At 50.6% G+C, this 17,256-nt stretch overlaps 1 protein-coding gene across 1 annotated transcript in view; it reads left to right on the top strand.

Moving 5' to 3' along the window:
- The window catches only part of SPRY3 (sprouty RTK signaling antagonist 3), a 78,475-nt gene extending 62,293 nt beyond the window's left edge, over positions 1-16,182 (top strand). Inside the window, exon 2 of the mRNA XM_069648960.1 lies at positions 4,687-16,182. Within this exon, the coding sequence (XP_069505061.1) occupies positions 4,778-5,650 (873 nt within the window). The 5' untranslated portion in view covers positions 4,687-4,777 and the 3' untranslated portion in view covers positions 5,651-16,182. The remainder of the gene's footprint in view (positions 1-4,686) is intronic.
- The last annotated feature ends 1,074 nt before the right edge of the window (positions 16,183-17,256 follow it).

The following is a 17,256-nucleotide window of genomic DNA, read 5'->3' as shown; positions in this document are numbered from 1 at the left end:
AACATATTAGGACCCCTAAGGCAACTGCTCCCTGTAGCGTTCACAACAGGCGAGGTGGGCAGCCGCTACTGCACATAACTGCATTGGACAAACATACATCTGGCCTTTTATTATATAGGATATTTTTTTTTAATATAACTCTTGGCACCTTTAACAGAAATGGGTATGAAATGGGCGCCTGGGGGTGGTACATGCTGCTACTACCACGCATTCTGTAATGCCCATCAATGATGGCCATGCATTGCCAATTGGAGACTCCCATGAGTACCTAACACCACTGGTGGACAGTAAGTGAAGGCTGCAGTGATATCCACGCAATAGAAGTGCCACAGTATGTGCCAGCTGGTGAACAGCAGTGCAAGATAGGTTAATGCCAAGCCCCGGTCTGCTGGGCACCTGCCACAGCTAAACTAGCCTGCTATGTAGAAGCTAGTTGCATCTCTGAGCCAATGGACTAATGCCCCAGCTGCGGGCATCTGTGTTTGACGATATGGTTACAGGTGTGAACCCTGGCAGGCCCACTCAGCCTTTCATCTTTCTGAGGTTGATAAAATGAGTACCATTGAGTTTCGTAACAATAAACACCCGGTTTTCAGCATCACGAGTCCTCTGGGTGCACGTGCACATTATTATGTCGCGCTGCACCCGTTCCGTGATATACTCCACGACTATCCTAGATTGTGTTTCTTGCTGCATCAAGTATAGACTTGAACCCAAAGGACCTGGGATCATCTTGGCTGTCAGTTTTAGTTTTGGCTCCGCCCCCTGGCAGGATCCACCACTGATGATTTTGGAGAATGAGAGGGAAGCGGGGTGCAGTGTTGGGCAACGCACCTGTTGTGATTTTGAATGTTCCTGCACTGTGGGGTGAAGCCCAGGCCCTCCCGTAGAGCACTAGAGACGAGAGCTCGTTTTAGTGTTGGTACGGATGGGAAACTTGATGGCAATGCCAGACAATCATGTCACTGCCTGTGTATATGGTGGCGATACCTGGTATATGATGTCAATAGCTAACAGAGAATGCAAGTATCTAAGCCTACCGTGACAATAGCTGCACATTTTTAAGTATATTGTGTGTTTTTTTTCTAAAAAAAAATGTATATAGTGCTTCATTCCGGATCAGGCATCTAAGGCAGGAACTAGCAATCAAACCTGTGTTGCTCTGTGTTGTTTTATTTCCAAGAGAAGTGCGTTGCCCCTGACCTGTCCTTCCACCACCAATATGGGGGTGCATTATAGCAATAGACATGTTAGTGTTGGCCAAAATATGTTTTAACATTAAGAACAATACTTTTTGGGGAACAGTAAGTTTATGAAACGTAAACAAAATCTGTGACTCTCCGTAATCTTGAAAAGAGGTCGCGCCCTTTACTCTAATCGGTTTTATAATCAGTTTGTTCCATGTAAGGTGATGGATGGGGGTGGGAGGAGCAAGCGATATGACATCTACGTGCAACATTGGATAACTGTTTTTTTATTAGTGAATTGGTTTGACATATTTAAACCTTTTTACAATATGAAAGACACATGACAAAATAGAAACATACAATTAAGACCTGTGATGAACATTTTAAATATAAAAATAATACATATTATCAGCTCTTTACATATATCCACGATTCCATTCACACAAAGTGTTTGAAATAAATACATTCAGTAAATATACATAATAGATCAAACACTCATTCAATTCATTAAATGTACCATTATATATTCATGGTAATGTGTATTTTAGCATAAGTGTTCGACGAAAGAATACGCACAAAGGTTGTTCAGTTTCTGACAAAACGCGGCTACTTCTTCCTCTTAATTACCGGTGGCGTGGGCGGACCCACGCAGGCGCTTCCCCATCCTAAAGGATGATGTGCACCAGACCCACCAATCAGTACTTAGCTCACATAAACTCACAACTCCTCCCACCACCCCGTCTGCCTCACAAAATCCAACATCACACTATTCCTCCTCCTGCCTCTCACCCCATCACCTCCCAGCAAAGCCTTCCCACTCAGCTCAGCCACACCCAGCGCAGACAACCGAACCCTCATCAATTCTCTCTCCTCAACATGTCTCTCACACCTAAGCAGAAAATGTCCCACAGTCTCAGGAACCCCACACACCGCACAGTCCCTCGACTCACGCTTCTCCACTCGAAACAGACTGTCATTCAGCCCCACATGCCCTATCCTCAACCGATTCAGCATCACCTCCTCCCCCTCCTCCATTCCAGACTCCCCGCATCCACCTTCACCGACACTTTCCCACGAACACCAAACATCCACCTGCCCTTCACCCCACTCACCCACCTCTCCTGCCACTCATCCATGACCCGTCTCACCACCACAGCCTTCACCTCATCCACTCTCAAAGGCAACCTCACATCAACCACTCCCCTTCTCATACCCTCACCCGCCGCCAGATCCACCAACTCATTACCCAAAATGCCACTGTGACTGGGGACCCACGCCAACTCCAGATCCATTCCCCCCGCACACACCGATCAATCTTCCTCCTGATGTCCAAAATCACATCCTTCCTATCAGCATCCCCTGCTACAATAGCCTGCAACCCACTCAATGAATCCGAGAACACCACCACCTTCTCATACCCCAACTCGCACACCCTATCAATCGCCACTGCAATCGCCACCAACTCAGCCGTACAAATAGAAACATCATTCGTCAGTCGCCCCACTTTATACTCCCCAGTGCTTTCTAGATAATACGCCATACCCACTCTCCCAGACATAGGATCTTTGGAACCATCCGTGAACACCTTACATCCTTCCTTCCCTGCCACATACGCCTGACCCAAAGTCTTGATCTCACCCCGCAAACCCCGCTTCTTCGACACCACACTTGCTAACTCTAAACACACCTTTGGAGACCCCATCATCCACATCGGCCATCTCACCAAATCCGTACCCGTCACAGCCAACAACTCGCCCACACCCCACTGCACCCCCTTCTCCCACATGTGAAACCCCAAAGTGCCCCCCTTCCTCCTCCACCGGTCCCCATAGTAGTCAAACCTCCAATTATACTTCAAACATTCACGCACCGGATGAGCCACACTCTTCGCACTGCCCTTCACCCACCACCTCATATTCAACGCATCCCTCCTCAACCCCAACGGCATCTCCCCCACAAGCACCTGCACCGCATTCACTGGAGAGAACCTCATCACACCTGAACACACCCTCAATGCCCTCGCATGTACCCTATCCAACCGCAGCTTCTGACTCGCTGTGAAACCCACTGCCACCTGACATCCAAAATCCATCACACTCAAAATCAACCCCTTATACAACATTTGTAAACACTTCTGCTGCGCACCCCACTCTTTCCCAGTCACCGCCCGCAGCAAATTCAACCTACGTTTACACTTATCCACCACACCATCCACCTGCAAATTCCAGTTCAACTTCCTATCCAAAATCACCCCCAAGTACCGAACCTCCTCAACGCTCTTCACCCTCACACCTTTCAAAACGCGGCTATGTCAGTGAGTAATGCCCGAGCATAAGCAAACACCATCAATATTATAGTGCTTTAAAAAAAAATAATAATAAACAAACTCTTCTACCGGATAAGTGAATGTAGACCGAGCCATTTCAGCTAACAAGCACACAAGCCACAGCTCCACCCAGTAGCCATCCCTGGAAGTTCACCTCAAGTTGAGAGCCACGTTAGCAATGCATTGTGGGTATGCAAATTAGTTTTAAATATCTGAAACCTCTGGCTAGTCTCATATTTTTGGTAGAAGGGTTGTTCATGCTTTTTAAATTCACCATGACATCACGGATGTTTGCTGAACAATGCATGCCCCAATGCGCCTATACTGCACTGACGATGCCACATTAAATTGAACCATGCACGCAGTGTCTGCATACTGGCTGGCTGCCTGACTTGAGTTGATAAAGCTATGAATACAATAGGGCTGATCTAAAAGACACATCATTTTCTGCAGCAAAAACATGCATTCAAACTAATTTGCATACCCATAATGCATTGCTCGGTGTTAATGCAATGTGTGCCCAGTTCTAATCCATTGCACTAAATGCATTAAAAGAGTATGTTTTTTTAGACTTAGGTAAATGTTGCACTAGTGCTAATTGCACTTGTGAAAGGAACACTGTGCTTGCTCCGGTGCTCAATAATTGTACATTACGCCACCTGGTGGCATGGAAACAGTAAATGAAGGCTGCATAAGATCGATTGTATACACATCTTCCATATTTCAGGATGTGTACATTGATGCGGACCAGACATTGGCTGGGAATCCTCAGCAGGTGGGCTGGGGTGAATGCCAGAACTTTCTGGCCTTTGCCTGTACCTGGTTGTGTAGGTGCTGCCGTCCAGACATTGCCTGAGAATCCGCAGCAGGTGGGCTGGGGTGAATGCCAGAACTTTCTGGCCTTTGCCTGTACCTGGATGTGTAGGTGATGCCGTCCAGACCTTGCCTGAGAATCCTCAGCAGGTGGGCTGGGGTGAATGCCAGAACTTTCTCGCCTTTGCCTGTACCTGGATGTGTAGGTGATGCCGTCCAGACACTGCCTGAGAATCCTCAGCAGGTGGGCTGGGTTGAATGCTAGCACTCTGTCACATTTGCCTGTACCTAGATTATCGTCAGATGAGGTATTTTGTTAAAGGGTTTTAATGTGGATCTCCTCTTTCTTTTCTCTTGTAGGATTTTCAGATGTTCCCTGAATGCGAGTCTTCCACAGAGCTCCACTGCAACCTCCACCAAGGTTCTTCTCAAGCTTTGGAGCGGAGCCAGCATGGATTCTTCTACCACTGACCTGCAACATGTTCTCACCATTGACCAAATCCGCTCCATCCGAGCCAACAATGACTATGTGGAGAGACCTTTTGTGTCCTTCAAAGCCGCCCGCTCTAACCCCATGCTGTCGGAACTGGCAGCAAAGCCGGACTGGTCACAAGACTTTCTGGTGTCTTCCACCCATCACGAACTTCACCGAAGCCAAAGCCACCCTCACCAACCGCAACACGTGCAACACAACCTGAGCCATTCCAGCACAATCAGCTCTGTTTCCCGCAGCACCACGGCATCGGACCAGAGACTCATCACTGGGATCACGCCTTCACATTCTGGTCACTCTTTCATCAGGACCCAGCCCAAGGCCGGCGACCTCAAGTCTGACATGCGGCTTCCAGGGATCTTAGAAAAACCCAACCGACAGGCGGACCACCTCTTCATCTGTGAGGTGTGCGGGCGGTGCAAGTGTGATGAGTGCATCCACCCACGTAGCCTGCCCTCCTGCCTGGTCTGTAACCAGCGCTGTCTCTGTTCCGCGGAGACCGTCATCAACTATGGGACTTGCCTGTGCTGCGTCAAGGGTCTCTTCTACCATTGCTCTGCAGATGATGAGGACAACTGCGCCGATGACCCTTGCTCCTGCAGTCAGGGCTCCTGCTGTGCCCGTTGGCTGGCGATGAGCTTCCTTTCGCTGGTGATGCCCTGCCTATGCTGCTACCTACCTATGGTGGGTTGCCTCAAGATCTGCCAGATGAGCTACGACCGCGTGAAAAGACCTGGCTGCCGCTGTACGAACCACACCAACACGGTCTGCAGGAAGATCTCGGCGTCGAGCGGCACCTCGTTCCCCAGGCCCATGGACAAACCCGTATGACCTCCAAGCATGGAGGACCACGCTTCTTCTACTTCTTCTTCACCTCTTCCTACAGTGCAACATATGAGAAAAATAGAGTTGCCACGCCTCCGGGGGACGGCGAAACACCCAACGAGACACCGCACCTGGCTCATGTAGGAGAGATGGATTTGCACATGTTGGCAAAGGATAAGGAACTAACTGGCACTTGATCACTCTGGGTCCTTGGGAAAAGGCTGGAGAACTTGCGGCCTTGAATGTCCTCCCAATGCCGCAGGATTGGATTTTATTGCTGTGCACGGGCACCGTGATCTACAAGGAACCGGGCGCGCTCTACTTCCTACAATCTCTTGTGCATCATCCATGAGGGCAGCACTGGAGAGCGTCTTGGAGTGGCTCCATTGCCTTTGGTACTATGCTACTGGTCAACCGAAAGGCTGAGCGGAGTGCGCAAGCCCATTCTTGGCCCACAATGTGATGCCACCAGTGTATCAGGAATCAGAATGAGAAAGCAAGCACACGCATGCACACACCGACACTCACTCACACACGCGTGCTCCCTGGTTGATGGGCCATCCACAGGCTAGCAAAGCAAGGCGTCAGATCTGGTTGAATAGCGCCCATGCCAGAGCGGGTGCAATGGGTCCCTGGCCAGTTCCAAAGGGCTTAGCAGGGCACTCAGTGAGAACCCTGGTGAAGAAGGAGGACCACAACCTGCTATAACATCACAGAGATGTCAGAAGGGGTCTTCCGGGCTCCTAGAGGGGGATTTCACTTTTTGGCCCACCGCATGCGCACCACCAGGAGAAATCGAGAATCTTTGAGAAATTATATGGCCTAGGAAGAAGTCGAGATGTTGCCGAATGGGCTGGTGCTTCAGAAAGACCAGGGCACGGGTAGTCATATGCCAAGCATGGGTCTGACACGTAACTAGATCGGGTTTGGCCCTGTTTGTCCATTTGGGGCAGAGACCAGCTTGCCTACCAGTGGGTCCACCACTGGTTGCCATGCTGAGAGATGGAATGTCGATCCTCACCTTGGCATATCGCTCCATGCAAAGGGCTACCTGTTGGCACAGTAACAGTAACTTGTCCCCACACTTAGGAGTGCTCTGGAAAATGCAATCACAGCGTTCGTAGACCTTCCCCCAGGAAGGGGCACCTCTATCCCCTGCACCTCTCGCTTAGGTGGCCTCAGCTGTGTCTATATACTCACTCAACAGCGCCCCCTATACCTCCAGCTGACACACACACTGCTGGGCTATCCTATCCAAGGTGCAATGCACTTATCAGCGCAGAGAATGGAGGCAAAAAGAGACCGAGCCTTTCTGCACCTCTCTGCTCCAACCAGTGGAAGACAGGGATTCGGGGAGCTACACGCAGCAGAGACAGGGCTTCTGTGCAGGGTAGAATGCGGCTGATGGAGCTAAATGCAAAGGAGATGGGTTCCATGTAATGATAACGCCGTGAGAAAGTCGTCAGGTGGGGCTTCATGGACCCCCACACTGCAAAGATAGTGCTGGCGTGAGATGCATGCAGAGAGCAAGGGCTTCGTGGCGCTATGTGCAAGGGCAACAGGGCTTCACGAGGCGCTAGTGCAGGAGAGGCAGGCTTCATTGAGCTAAATACAAGGGAGTCTGGGATTCCACATACAGGGGAGGCATGGCTCTAGAGAGAAACATCCAAGGGCTGCAGGACTTCCCATGTGTACTCACAGGTGGACGATGTGCCTTCGAGAGGCAGCACGCCAAGGATGCATGCGTTTAGCTATTTCTGTATAGGCCTAGGATGTAACCTAAGAGAATCACACGCAACAGAGATGTCACAGAATGGCTATGCTTGTGTTACTCATCATGGGTCTCGCGCTCGCAGTCATCACTCTACCATTGTGAGTGCACACACACACACGCACACGCACACACACACACACCAGTACCTGTAGTCAGTGACTTTAGAATGCACCACCTTTGCCTTACCTTACTTAAGTCGTATAAGCTATTTACACAGTACCGTATTGCACACGCGTCCCTCATTGCTCCCCAGCATGAGGGCGAGGAGGCACTCAGGCGCATGGCAGCATAGATTTGATCTCTGTGAGCCCAGATCCTATGATCCAGTTCTGGCAATCATGGCACAGCAACAGGCCCCTGGTGCTTATATTGCTTTTGGGGTAACTCTAAAATGCCACCCGAGGCTCACACTTATCTCACCACCTTGTCACGTGATTTCATTGGTGAGGCTGAGCTGTTGCTAGTCAGGGCAAGGGGCAGGAACATCCCATGCACACGTGCAGGAGTCCACAGACTAATTCCACACCTCTCATATCTGTGCATGGCCCACAGTGCACACCAAGTGCCTTTCACCACCTCAAAAGTGTACTTACTGTGTTGTGGGTGCATACCTAGTGCAACAGGGTGATCACAATTCACTACTCCCAGCTGGACCCACCCCTCCCCGCATCCTGCTGTGCACTTCTCCTTTATGCACCCAAGATCCTGCCACTCCATGACCGGTACCCGATGCAGAGAGTCCTCCAATACACTATGCACTGATTTTCCCAGAGTTCCACATGCTGTCTTTACACTCCCTGCTCCGGTACATAATGAACCGACTATCCCGCTATGTGATATACTATGCACCGACTATTCCATCACGTATTGATACATCACCTATGCACTAGTCAATGCCAATCGATTCCCTAAGAATTGACTACAGGCCACTGAATGCTAATGGCCCTATGCACTAACTACCCTCCAAGACATTGCTCCGATACCTGATGCACCGACTATCCCGCTGTGTGATATACTATGCACCGACTATTCCATCACGCATTGATACATCACCTATGCACTAGTCAAAGCCAATCCATTCCCTAAGAATTGACTACAGGCCACTGAATGCTAATGGCCCTATGCACTAACTACGCTCCAAGACATTGCTCCGATACCTGATGCACGGACTCTGATCAATGTCCTGTGCACGGTGTATCCGTCAATAAGTGCCCTACGCATCGGCTTTCCTGGCATTCTCTGCTCAGCAGTCTATGCCCTCATTATATCAGCACTCACTGCTCAATACTTGGATCAATTACTATCCTACCAAGCACTTATCTGGTACCTTGTGAACTAACCGCCCTACCACTCAATGCCTTATGCCCGCTGCACTAATGATCCTATCGCCATGCTCTGATACCCTGGACACAGAAGCTTGATACTCTATGCGTTATCACGCCACTCAATTCCCTGCAGGATTTTGCTGGGATACTCCAGACGCCGCTCTGATACCCTGGACACGGAAGCTTGATACTCTATGCATTATCACGCCACTCAATTCCCTGCAGGATTCTGCTGGGATACTCCAGACGCCGCTCTGATACCCTGGACACGGAAGCTTGATACTCTATGCATTATCACGCCACTCCATTCCCTACAGGATTCTGCTGGCATAATCCAGGCGCCGCTCTGATACCCCGCGCAATGAGTATGGATCCCGCTACGGCTCCATCTATGCACGGTCACACCACCCATTCCCTACACTACCTATGCCACGAGACCGCGCTCCAGACAATCCTACTGCTGTTCTGAGACACACAAAGAGGGGGGATGATGGTCAACTCTACAAGCCAAGCGGAGTCCGTCCAGCTGGGGATCACTGCTACTGGAGTATCTGCCCAGATCTGCATTAAAAGGACCCTCTTCAAATACAACCTACAGCAAACATTTCTCATCATACTATTCTACTCATTATATAAAAGCCAAAGTCATTGAGGAGACAACGGTACCTCCATTCCCACAGTAGGATGCCTTGACCCTAATAACGCCTCAATGAGTCAAGGTTCAGTTGGCTGGCAGCGGGCAGTGAACCACTGAGTTCACCCTGGTGCCTCCGAGAGAGTTCAGGACATGAGCATCGTAATTCCTAAGTGAGTTGTGTTGAAGGGTACTCTGGCAGGGAGAGCTCATCAGTGTTGTTTCCACATTACAAGTTAAATGGACTATAAACTCAGGATTTAAACACATGTATATGTCCTGATTCTGTGTTCGTGCTGGAAGCATGCACATAACACTTTGCCTATGCTCCCAACCTCTGTGCACGTGCTCTGCCTCTACCTTAAGAAACCACCTCCACCTTATGGTGCAGTGCAGTGCAGTAACAAGTCACCGCATTCATCCTACATCAGTCCCATCAACATCTCACCATCTAATGCTGTCCTCGCCCAGATGGGCGCCTCATCTCTCCCTGCGCACCGTTGCACACCACACTCTGGCTTTTGTGGTGCCCCCACTCGGCAGCGTACCTGCGCATGCTGTGCCACTGGCAGCAGGGGCCCCATTGATGCGGTGCCACCCTACTCCAGTGGAAGCCCAAAAGGTGACCACATCAGCAAGGGGCAGGTCTTATTTCGTGCTTTCCTCACTGTGTTCTTCCCCCTATGATTGTAAAGCGCTCCGTTGCTTCCTGAAGCCAGGTCCACGATCAATAAATACCCCAATAATACAAATAATAACTAATAATAATTAGTAAACGCCTATGCAGCATTAATAATGCTCTTTTTTTCTCTACGGTCATATTCAGGAGTAAAATCGCAAGAATGCTTAAAAGACCACCGTCTCCACAGACCCCCCCTTGGGAGCTCTGTGGTAGCAGGCAGACCATCTCCAAAGACCCTCCCTTTAGGGGGTCTGTGGTAGCAGGCGGACCATCTCCACAGCCCCCCTTTAGGAGTTCTGTGGTAGCAGGCAGACCATCTCCAAAGACCCCCCCACCCCCTTATGGGGTCTATGGTAGCAGGTGGAACGTCTCCACAGACACCCCTTGGGAGGTCTGTGGTAGCAGGCAGATCGTCTCCAAAGATCCCTCCCCCTTATGGGGTCAGTGGTAGCAGGCGGACCGTCTCCACAGACGCCCACTTAAAGGGTCTGTGGTAGCAGGCAGACCGTCTCCACTGACACCCCCCCTTGGGGGGTCTATGGTCGCAGGCAGACCATCTCCACAGACAACCCCCCTTAGGGGGTCTATGGTAGCAGAGGGACTATTCTGGCTTGCTGTTAGTTCTCTTGTTCGTCCCCTCAGCCCATTGCCAACCAATCACAACTGGGCACCCTATGCACTGACTATACTGCCCTCATGCCCGCAGGACATGCCACCACATATCTAACAATACACTATGCATTGTGTGTACCCAAGGGCATGATAGTACACCCTCAAATGAGCACCATCGGGAAATACCACTGTACCCTAAACACTACCCATCCATCACAACATGACTCCAAAATCCTATGCAAATGCCTTCTTCTGGATGTGCCACCCCTATACCCAATCTCCATCTCTCAGGATATGCCTGTGCACTTATACCTTAACTATGATCAAGAATGTCCTATACTCTGAACATACCAAGGCCCATGACTTCAGCACTGTACGTATGGAGTCTATACTAGGACACAACAACTAGGACTCTTTATACCATCCTCTCTCCTCTATTGCTCTATGCCTAGTTATCACCAGGACATGCCCCCAAAACTCAAAGGCCGTCCTCTCTTGCCCTATACCTACATATTCCCCGGCCAGGACCCCGGTATCCCATGTAATGTGTGTCCCCTAAACATGCTTCCACGCGTTCAGTACTTTATGCAATATGCGTCCGTCTCCGCCAGCGAATACACCGGGAAACACCAAGGCGTGCTTCATGTGCCCTATGCACCATGTATCCACCACTGTTATCATCTGCAGCATTGCTTCTCTCCAGGACACTGTGAAGCTTCTCTCCCTGGGACCGGTGTCCAGAACACTATGCACTATGCATCCGTCTCTACCAGTGAATACACAGGGAAACACCAAGGCGTGCTTCATCTGCCCTATGCACCATGTATCCACCACTGTTATCATCTGCAGCATTGCTTCTCTCCGGGACACTGTGAAGCTTGTATCCCTGAGACCGATGTCCAGAACACTATGCACTATGCGTCCGTCTCTACCAGTGAATACACAGGGAAACACCAAGGCGTGCTTCATGTGCCCTATGCACCATGTATCCACCACTGTTATCATCTGCAGCATTGCTTCTCTCCAGGACACTGGGAAGCTTGTATCCCTGAGACCGATGTCCAGAACACTATGCACTATGCATCCGTCTCTACCAGTGAATACACCGGGAAACACCAAGGCTGCTTCATGTGCCCTATGCACCATGTATCCACCACTGTTATCATCTGCAGCATTGCTTCTCTCCGAGACACTGTGAAGCTTCTCTCCCTGGGACCGGTGTCCAGAACACTATGCACTATGCGTCCGTCTCCGCCAGCGAATACACCGGGAAACACCAAGGCGTGCTTTATGTGCCCTATGCACCATGTATCCACCACTGTTATCATCTGCAACAATGTTGCTCTCCAGGACACTGTGAAGCTTGTATCCCTGAGACCCAATGTCCAGAACACTATGCACTATGCATGGCTCTGATTACTTATGCGACATGTATCACTATCACATAGATTTAGCCCAACACCACTCTAAGCCCAGACTAACACCTCACTGTATGCACTGTGTTTCCTGGTCCAGTACCCTATGTGCTGTGCATTCCAGGACCCTATGCAATGTGTCCTCCCTGCAGTACCCTGAGCAGCACCCTAGCACCATGCTTTCAGTGCTAGGGCGCTGCTAGGGTGGATCCCCAGAGCAAGGCCCCGTGGCATGTATCCGTGTCGCGCCTTGCGGCGGCCTAGTTACTATGTACCCCCTCCCATGCCACGGAAGGCCTCTAATGCCCCAAGCGCTGTGCAGCCTGCTCCACAACCACATGCAATGTATGAGGTTCTCTGAGCACTGCAGACTCACCCCCGGTACCCTGTCTGCTGTGTAGCTCTTCATGGTACCCCATGCACTGTACTCCAGGGTAGAGGTCTGCAGTATCCTCATGCACATGCATGCCCCTGCAGGACCAGTGCGGAACAGACGGGCATACTACACTCAGATCTGTGTTGTGGACTGGTGTAACATTAGAGAAACGGGCTGGCAAATTACACTGGGATATGGGTTATGGACGAGAGTAGCATTGGCGAGACAGGCTGGTAAGCCCCCCAGCGATAAGTGCAGGGACCCTCTTTGACATTAGAGGCCTAGACCAGTTCACTATTTCATTCTATGGTTGGGATGGTGTGATGCAGTTTGCAGATAAGTACTGGGACCCCCTTGGCATTGAATGGGTAGATTGTAAAACTACTCAGAAGGCCCATGTTGTGACCGGTATTGGCATTAGAGAGGTAGATCAGTGACCTTGTCGGGGGCTTGTGCCTTAACCCAAGTTGGCATTTGAAGGCTATGCCCCTATATATCCTTAACCAGTGCTGTAATTGGAAGTCTACTGAGAGATAGCCAATGCGGTTCTAGGGCGTACCTTACCACCTCCGCGTAACAGAAAGTGGCACCTGAGAAGAAGACAGACCTTCACACTCACAGTAAGAATGTTTTCCAGTCTAGCGTGGGCTTATTAGTCTTTCCTCCAGTCTGGACCATCAGACATAGACGGAGGCTTAAGCTATCGCTTCACCATTAAGAATGCTAGCTACATCTACCTGAAGCCCCCTCCCCCCGGCTTAAACTGTTGCTTCACCACTAAGAATGCTAGCTACATCTACCCAAGCCCCCCGGCTTAAGCTGTTGCTTCACCACTAAGAACGCTAGCCACATCTACCTGGAGCCCCCCCGGCTTAAGCTGTCGCTTCACCACTAAGAACGCTACCTACATCTACCTGAAGCCCCCAATTTAAGCTGTCGCTTCACCACTAAGAACGCTAGCTATATCTACCTGGAGCCCCCTCGTCTTAAGCTGTCGCTTCACCACTAAGAACGCTAGCTACATCAACCCAAGCCCCCACGCTTAAGCTGTTGCTTCACCACTAACAACGCTACCTACATCTACATGAAGCCCCCCGACTTAAGCTGTTGCATCACCACTAAGAACGCTAGCTACATCTACCTGGAGCCCCCTGGCTTTAGCTGTTGCTTCACCACTAAGAAGGCTAGCTACATCTACCTGGAGCCCCCCGGCTTAAGCTGTCGCTTTACTGCTAAGAACGCTAGCTACATCTACCTGGAACTCCCCCCCCACCAACGCTGGGAGATGACAGACCTAGATCAATCAACACAGTTAACCTCAGGTGGTACCGTCCAGAACCCGGCACTGCAGCTGAGGCATCAAGGCAAACTTCAAAAACACTGCTAGCCCTTCCGGCGACCCCACAGTCACGGTGCTCAAGACACATGGGGCTTCATTCCAAGTTGGGTGGTAAGGGTTAACGGTCACTGGTAAGGAGACCGGTGCCGTTAAACCCTTACCACCCAATTCCGAGGTCTGACCACACGTCCTTTGCGGGTCCCGCTAAGGGACCAGGGCGCTGATAACAGGCCCGTAATTTACGGGCCCATAATTAGCACCTTCCCCATTCCCGTTGAGCACTATAGGGGCTCAAATGGGAATGGGGAATGGTTGGTTGAATCCGGGTAAGTCCCCATTCACCCAGACCGGACACGGACCCGGGTTTGGAGGCAGCCATGGTGCAAATAGCGCCATGGCTACCTCCAAACTCGGAATGAGGCCCATGGTCGTTACAGCTCTCAAGTTCAGAGCCAATGTTCACCTTTGCTTGCTGAGTGACTGAGGGTGTCCATTATTCTATTGGCTACACAGGAGCCTGTCTGGCCATTGGGCACATCAGCGCCATTAGAATGGACTTTGGGAGCACTGTTGGTAACTGATTCCAAAAACCACACGCTCATGCAATCAGTGCCCAGTGAGCCACTGGCCATGGGATTTCTTGAAGATGCCATCGAGGCTTCAAATCAGTGCCGTCGGTCTTGGTGCACCTCCCAGCAAGCACTTCACAGGTGATTGACTAAGACAACATACATAGAAGCTTAACTCCCAGGGCTGATCACATAGCCTGCACCCAGGACATGGACAGGTATGGGAGGGGGTGGGAGTCTTCTTTCACGCCAAGAACCCCAGGGTTAGGCTGTCTACTAAATTCAAAGCCATATGCCGAGTTACTAAACGCAGAGTCCTGAGACTATATATTACAGTACAGATCTTTCCCCGAGCTAGTAAACACAGTCTTCATTCCTACTAGTAACCACAGAGGCCTGTGTCACACTACTGAAGGCCCGTCTGTAAACACAGTATCTCGATACTACACGAAATGCCGGGTGCCCACCTACTAAACACGGAACCCTGAGACCACCGTCGTGGCTAGTTACTGAGCAAATAGCCCTGTGTGTAGCTACTAAGCCAAGGTCATGGGCCCAGCGGCGAAACACAGAGGTCTTTGCCCAGCTACTAAACATGGAGCCCTGTGCCTAGCTAACACAGAGCTCAGGGCCCAGCTGAGAGAAAGTCCTGTGCCCAGCTAATAAACACAGAGTCTTGTGCCTAGCTAACACAGAGCTCAGTGACCAGCTAGGAGAGAGAAAGTCCAGTGTCCAACTAACAAAAACGCAGATCCTTGTACCCAGATACTGAACACAGAGCCCTGTGCCTAGCTAACACAGAGCTCAGTGACCAGCTGAGAGAAAGTCTGGGTTCCAGCTAATAAACACAGAGCCCTGTGCCTAGCTAAAACATAGCTCAGCGCCCAGCTGAGAGAAAGGCCGGGTTCCAGCTAATAAACACAGAGCCTTGGCCCCATATACTGAACACAGAGCCTCGTGCCTAGCTAATACAGATCTCAGTGCTCAGCTAAGAGAAAGTCCGGGGTCCAGCTAATAAACACAGAGCCTTGTGCCTAGCTAACACAGAGCTGAGTGCCCAGCTCAGAGAGAGAACCTCCTGCGCCCAGATACTGAACACAGAGCCCTGTGCCTAGCCTAGCTAACACAGAGCTCAGTGCCCAACTGAAAGTCTTGTGTCCAGCTAATAAACACAGAGCCGTATGCCCAGCTACTCACCCGAGAACCCTATGCCCAGCTATTAAGCACACAGGCCAGCACCCAGCTACTAACTAAACACACACCTCTGTGCCCTGCCAGGGAAGCGCAGGCCCCCAGGTCCTTCTGCTCTCAGAACCTAAGGCTGAAGTCACATTACACGCCCATATGCGATGGCCCTCTTTGACCTGGGAAGTCTAGCTTGTCACGTTGGGGGGCGCTCGTGTCGGTGGGGGTGAGGGTCCTTGAAGACACTAGAGAAGGCAGCTTAGGTCCCTGGATTCTAAGAGAGGGGGAGGCTGGTACCCAGCTGCTTTGGCACATCTCCTGCTCGTCTCGCTGCTGTATATGTAACAAACACATCGGCTTTTATTTTTTTATGTATCACACAGTCTGTGGTCAGTATCCATCGCTGTTCTTTGCCAATTACACATGCTGTATCTTTAAAAGAAAAGAAGTATTTATTTTAGAGGTTTATTTTAAAGAAAAAAAAATATTTATTTAAGACATGCCCTGCCTTCTCGTCCTCCTCCTGTAAAGCTGAGAAGAATCGCCGAGGAGGTGACCGGAAGTGATTGTGCAGGAGGCAGCACAGGCCTCTGGGATCAGCTACTCAATAAACAGAGATATATTCATGTTGAACGTGTTGTTATTTGGGTGAGGGTGAGGGGAAAAGGGGCCTGAAGGGGGTTGGGAAGGGGAATTCCGCTTCAACTCCTTAGGCCTAGCGAGATGACGAAGGGGCCAGAGGCAGTGGAGTAACTTTGCTAAAAATGTTGGTGGGAGAGGGGGCATGACATCTGAAGAAAAGGTGTCCTAGCCAAATGAAGGGGGACAAAATGGTGTGCCATGAAAGTTGGGGGGGGGACAAACAACCCTGCCCCGCCCTAAATGAATGCCCATGGCCAGAGGGACCTGCTCACCATGGCACACAGGCCTCCCAGCCAGGTACATCTCATGTGCTCCCAAGGCTTTTCACTCAGACAGGGGGTTGTCCACCAGGGGGCTGCCTCCAATCCTCCACCCTACTTCCGGAAACCTCGAGCTCTGTCTGTATGACCGCCCCTTTGCCTATACAGTGCTTTGCAGGCCCCCATGGACAATGGCCACCCTCGCCCCCACCCCCTGGCCTCTTTGTTGGGCTAGTTGTTCCTGTGCTCGCTGAGGGAACCTTCATTTTGGGAGGTGAGCGTGCAGGACCGCACTCACCGCTGGGCTCTGAGGGCCGCCAACGCTTTGGCATGAAAGAGGCGGAACTAGAAGATCAATGCCACCGGACCCACCAACGTTGGCATGCCATTGTTCCTATGGGCATCAAGGTGGCCCTACCCATGCGTCAATCAGTGTGTCTAATATATATCCATGGGAGGGTCTGGTGCTGCATCGTCAGAGGTGAGGGGTTTACTGCCCGGAGACTTGATGTCAAGAAAGCGAAAACAACTCCTGCATTGTCACTCCTTTCTGAATGTTTTAAAGAATTGTACACTTAAAGGTTTCACGCATTGATGGTTCCAATCACATCACCTAACACTCCACCACATACGGCCCTTAATGTTGCATCGGTCTCTTAGGGCTGCCATAATGCGCAAGTGTCTGGGTTTCGCCCATACATTCATTTCCTTTGGCGAGTCTTTCCTCTTTTTGAAGTATTTTTTTCTGTCACTTCGAGTTGAATAGACAGCTGAACATTACATCAGAAGTCCATTCAAG

This window comes from Ambystoma mexicanum, chromosome 2q (genome assembly GCF_040938575.1).
Source record: "Ambystoma mexicanum isolate Mex_15411 chromosome 2q, UKY_AmexF1_1, whole genome shotgun sequence".
NCBI classification, from domain to species: Eukaryota; Metazoa; Chordata; class Amphibia; order Caudata; family Ambystomatidae; genus Ambystoma; species Ambystoma mexicanum.
Note: the sequence above shows the minus strand (reverse complement) of the source record. Positions and strands in the feature narration are given on the sequence as shown.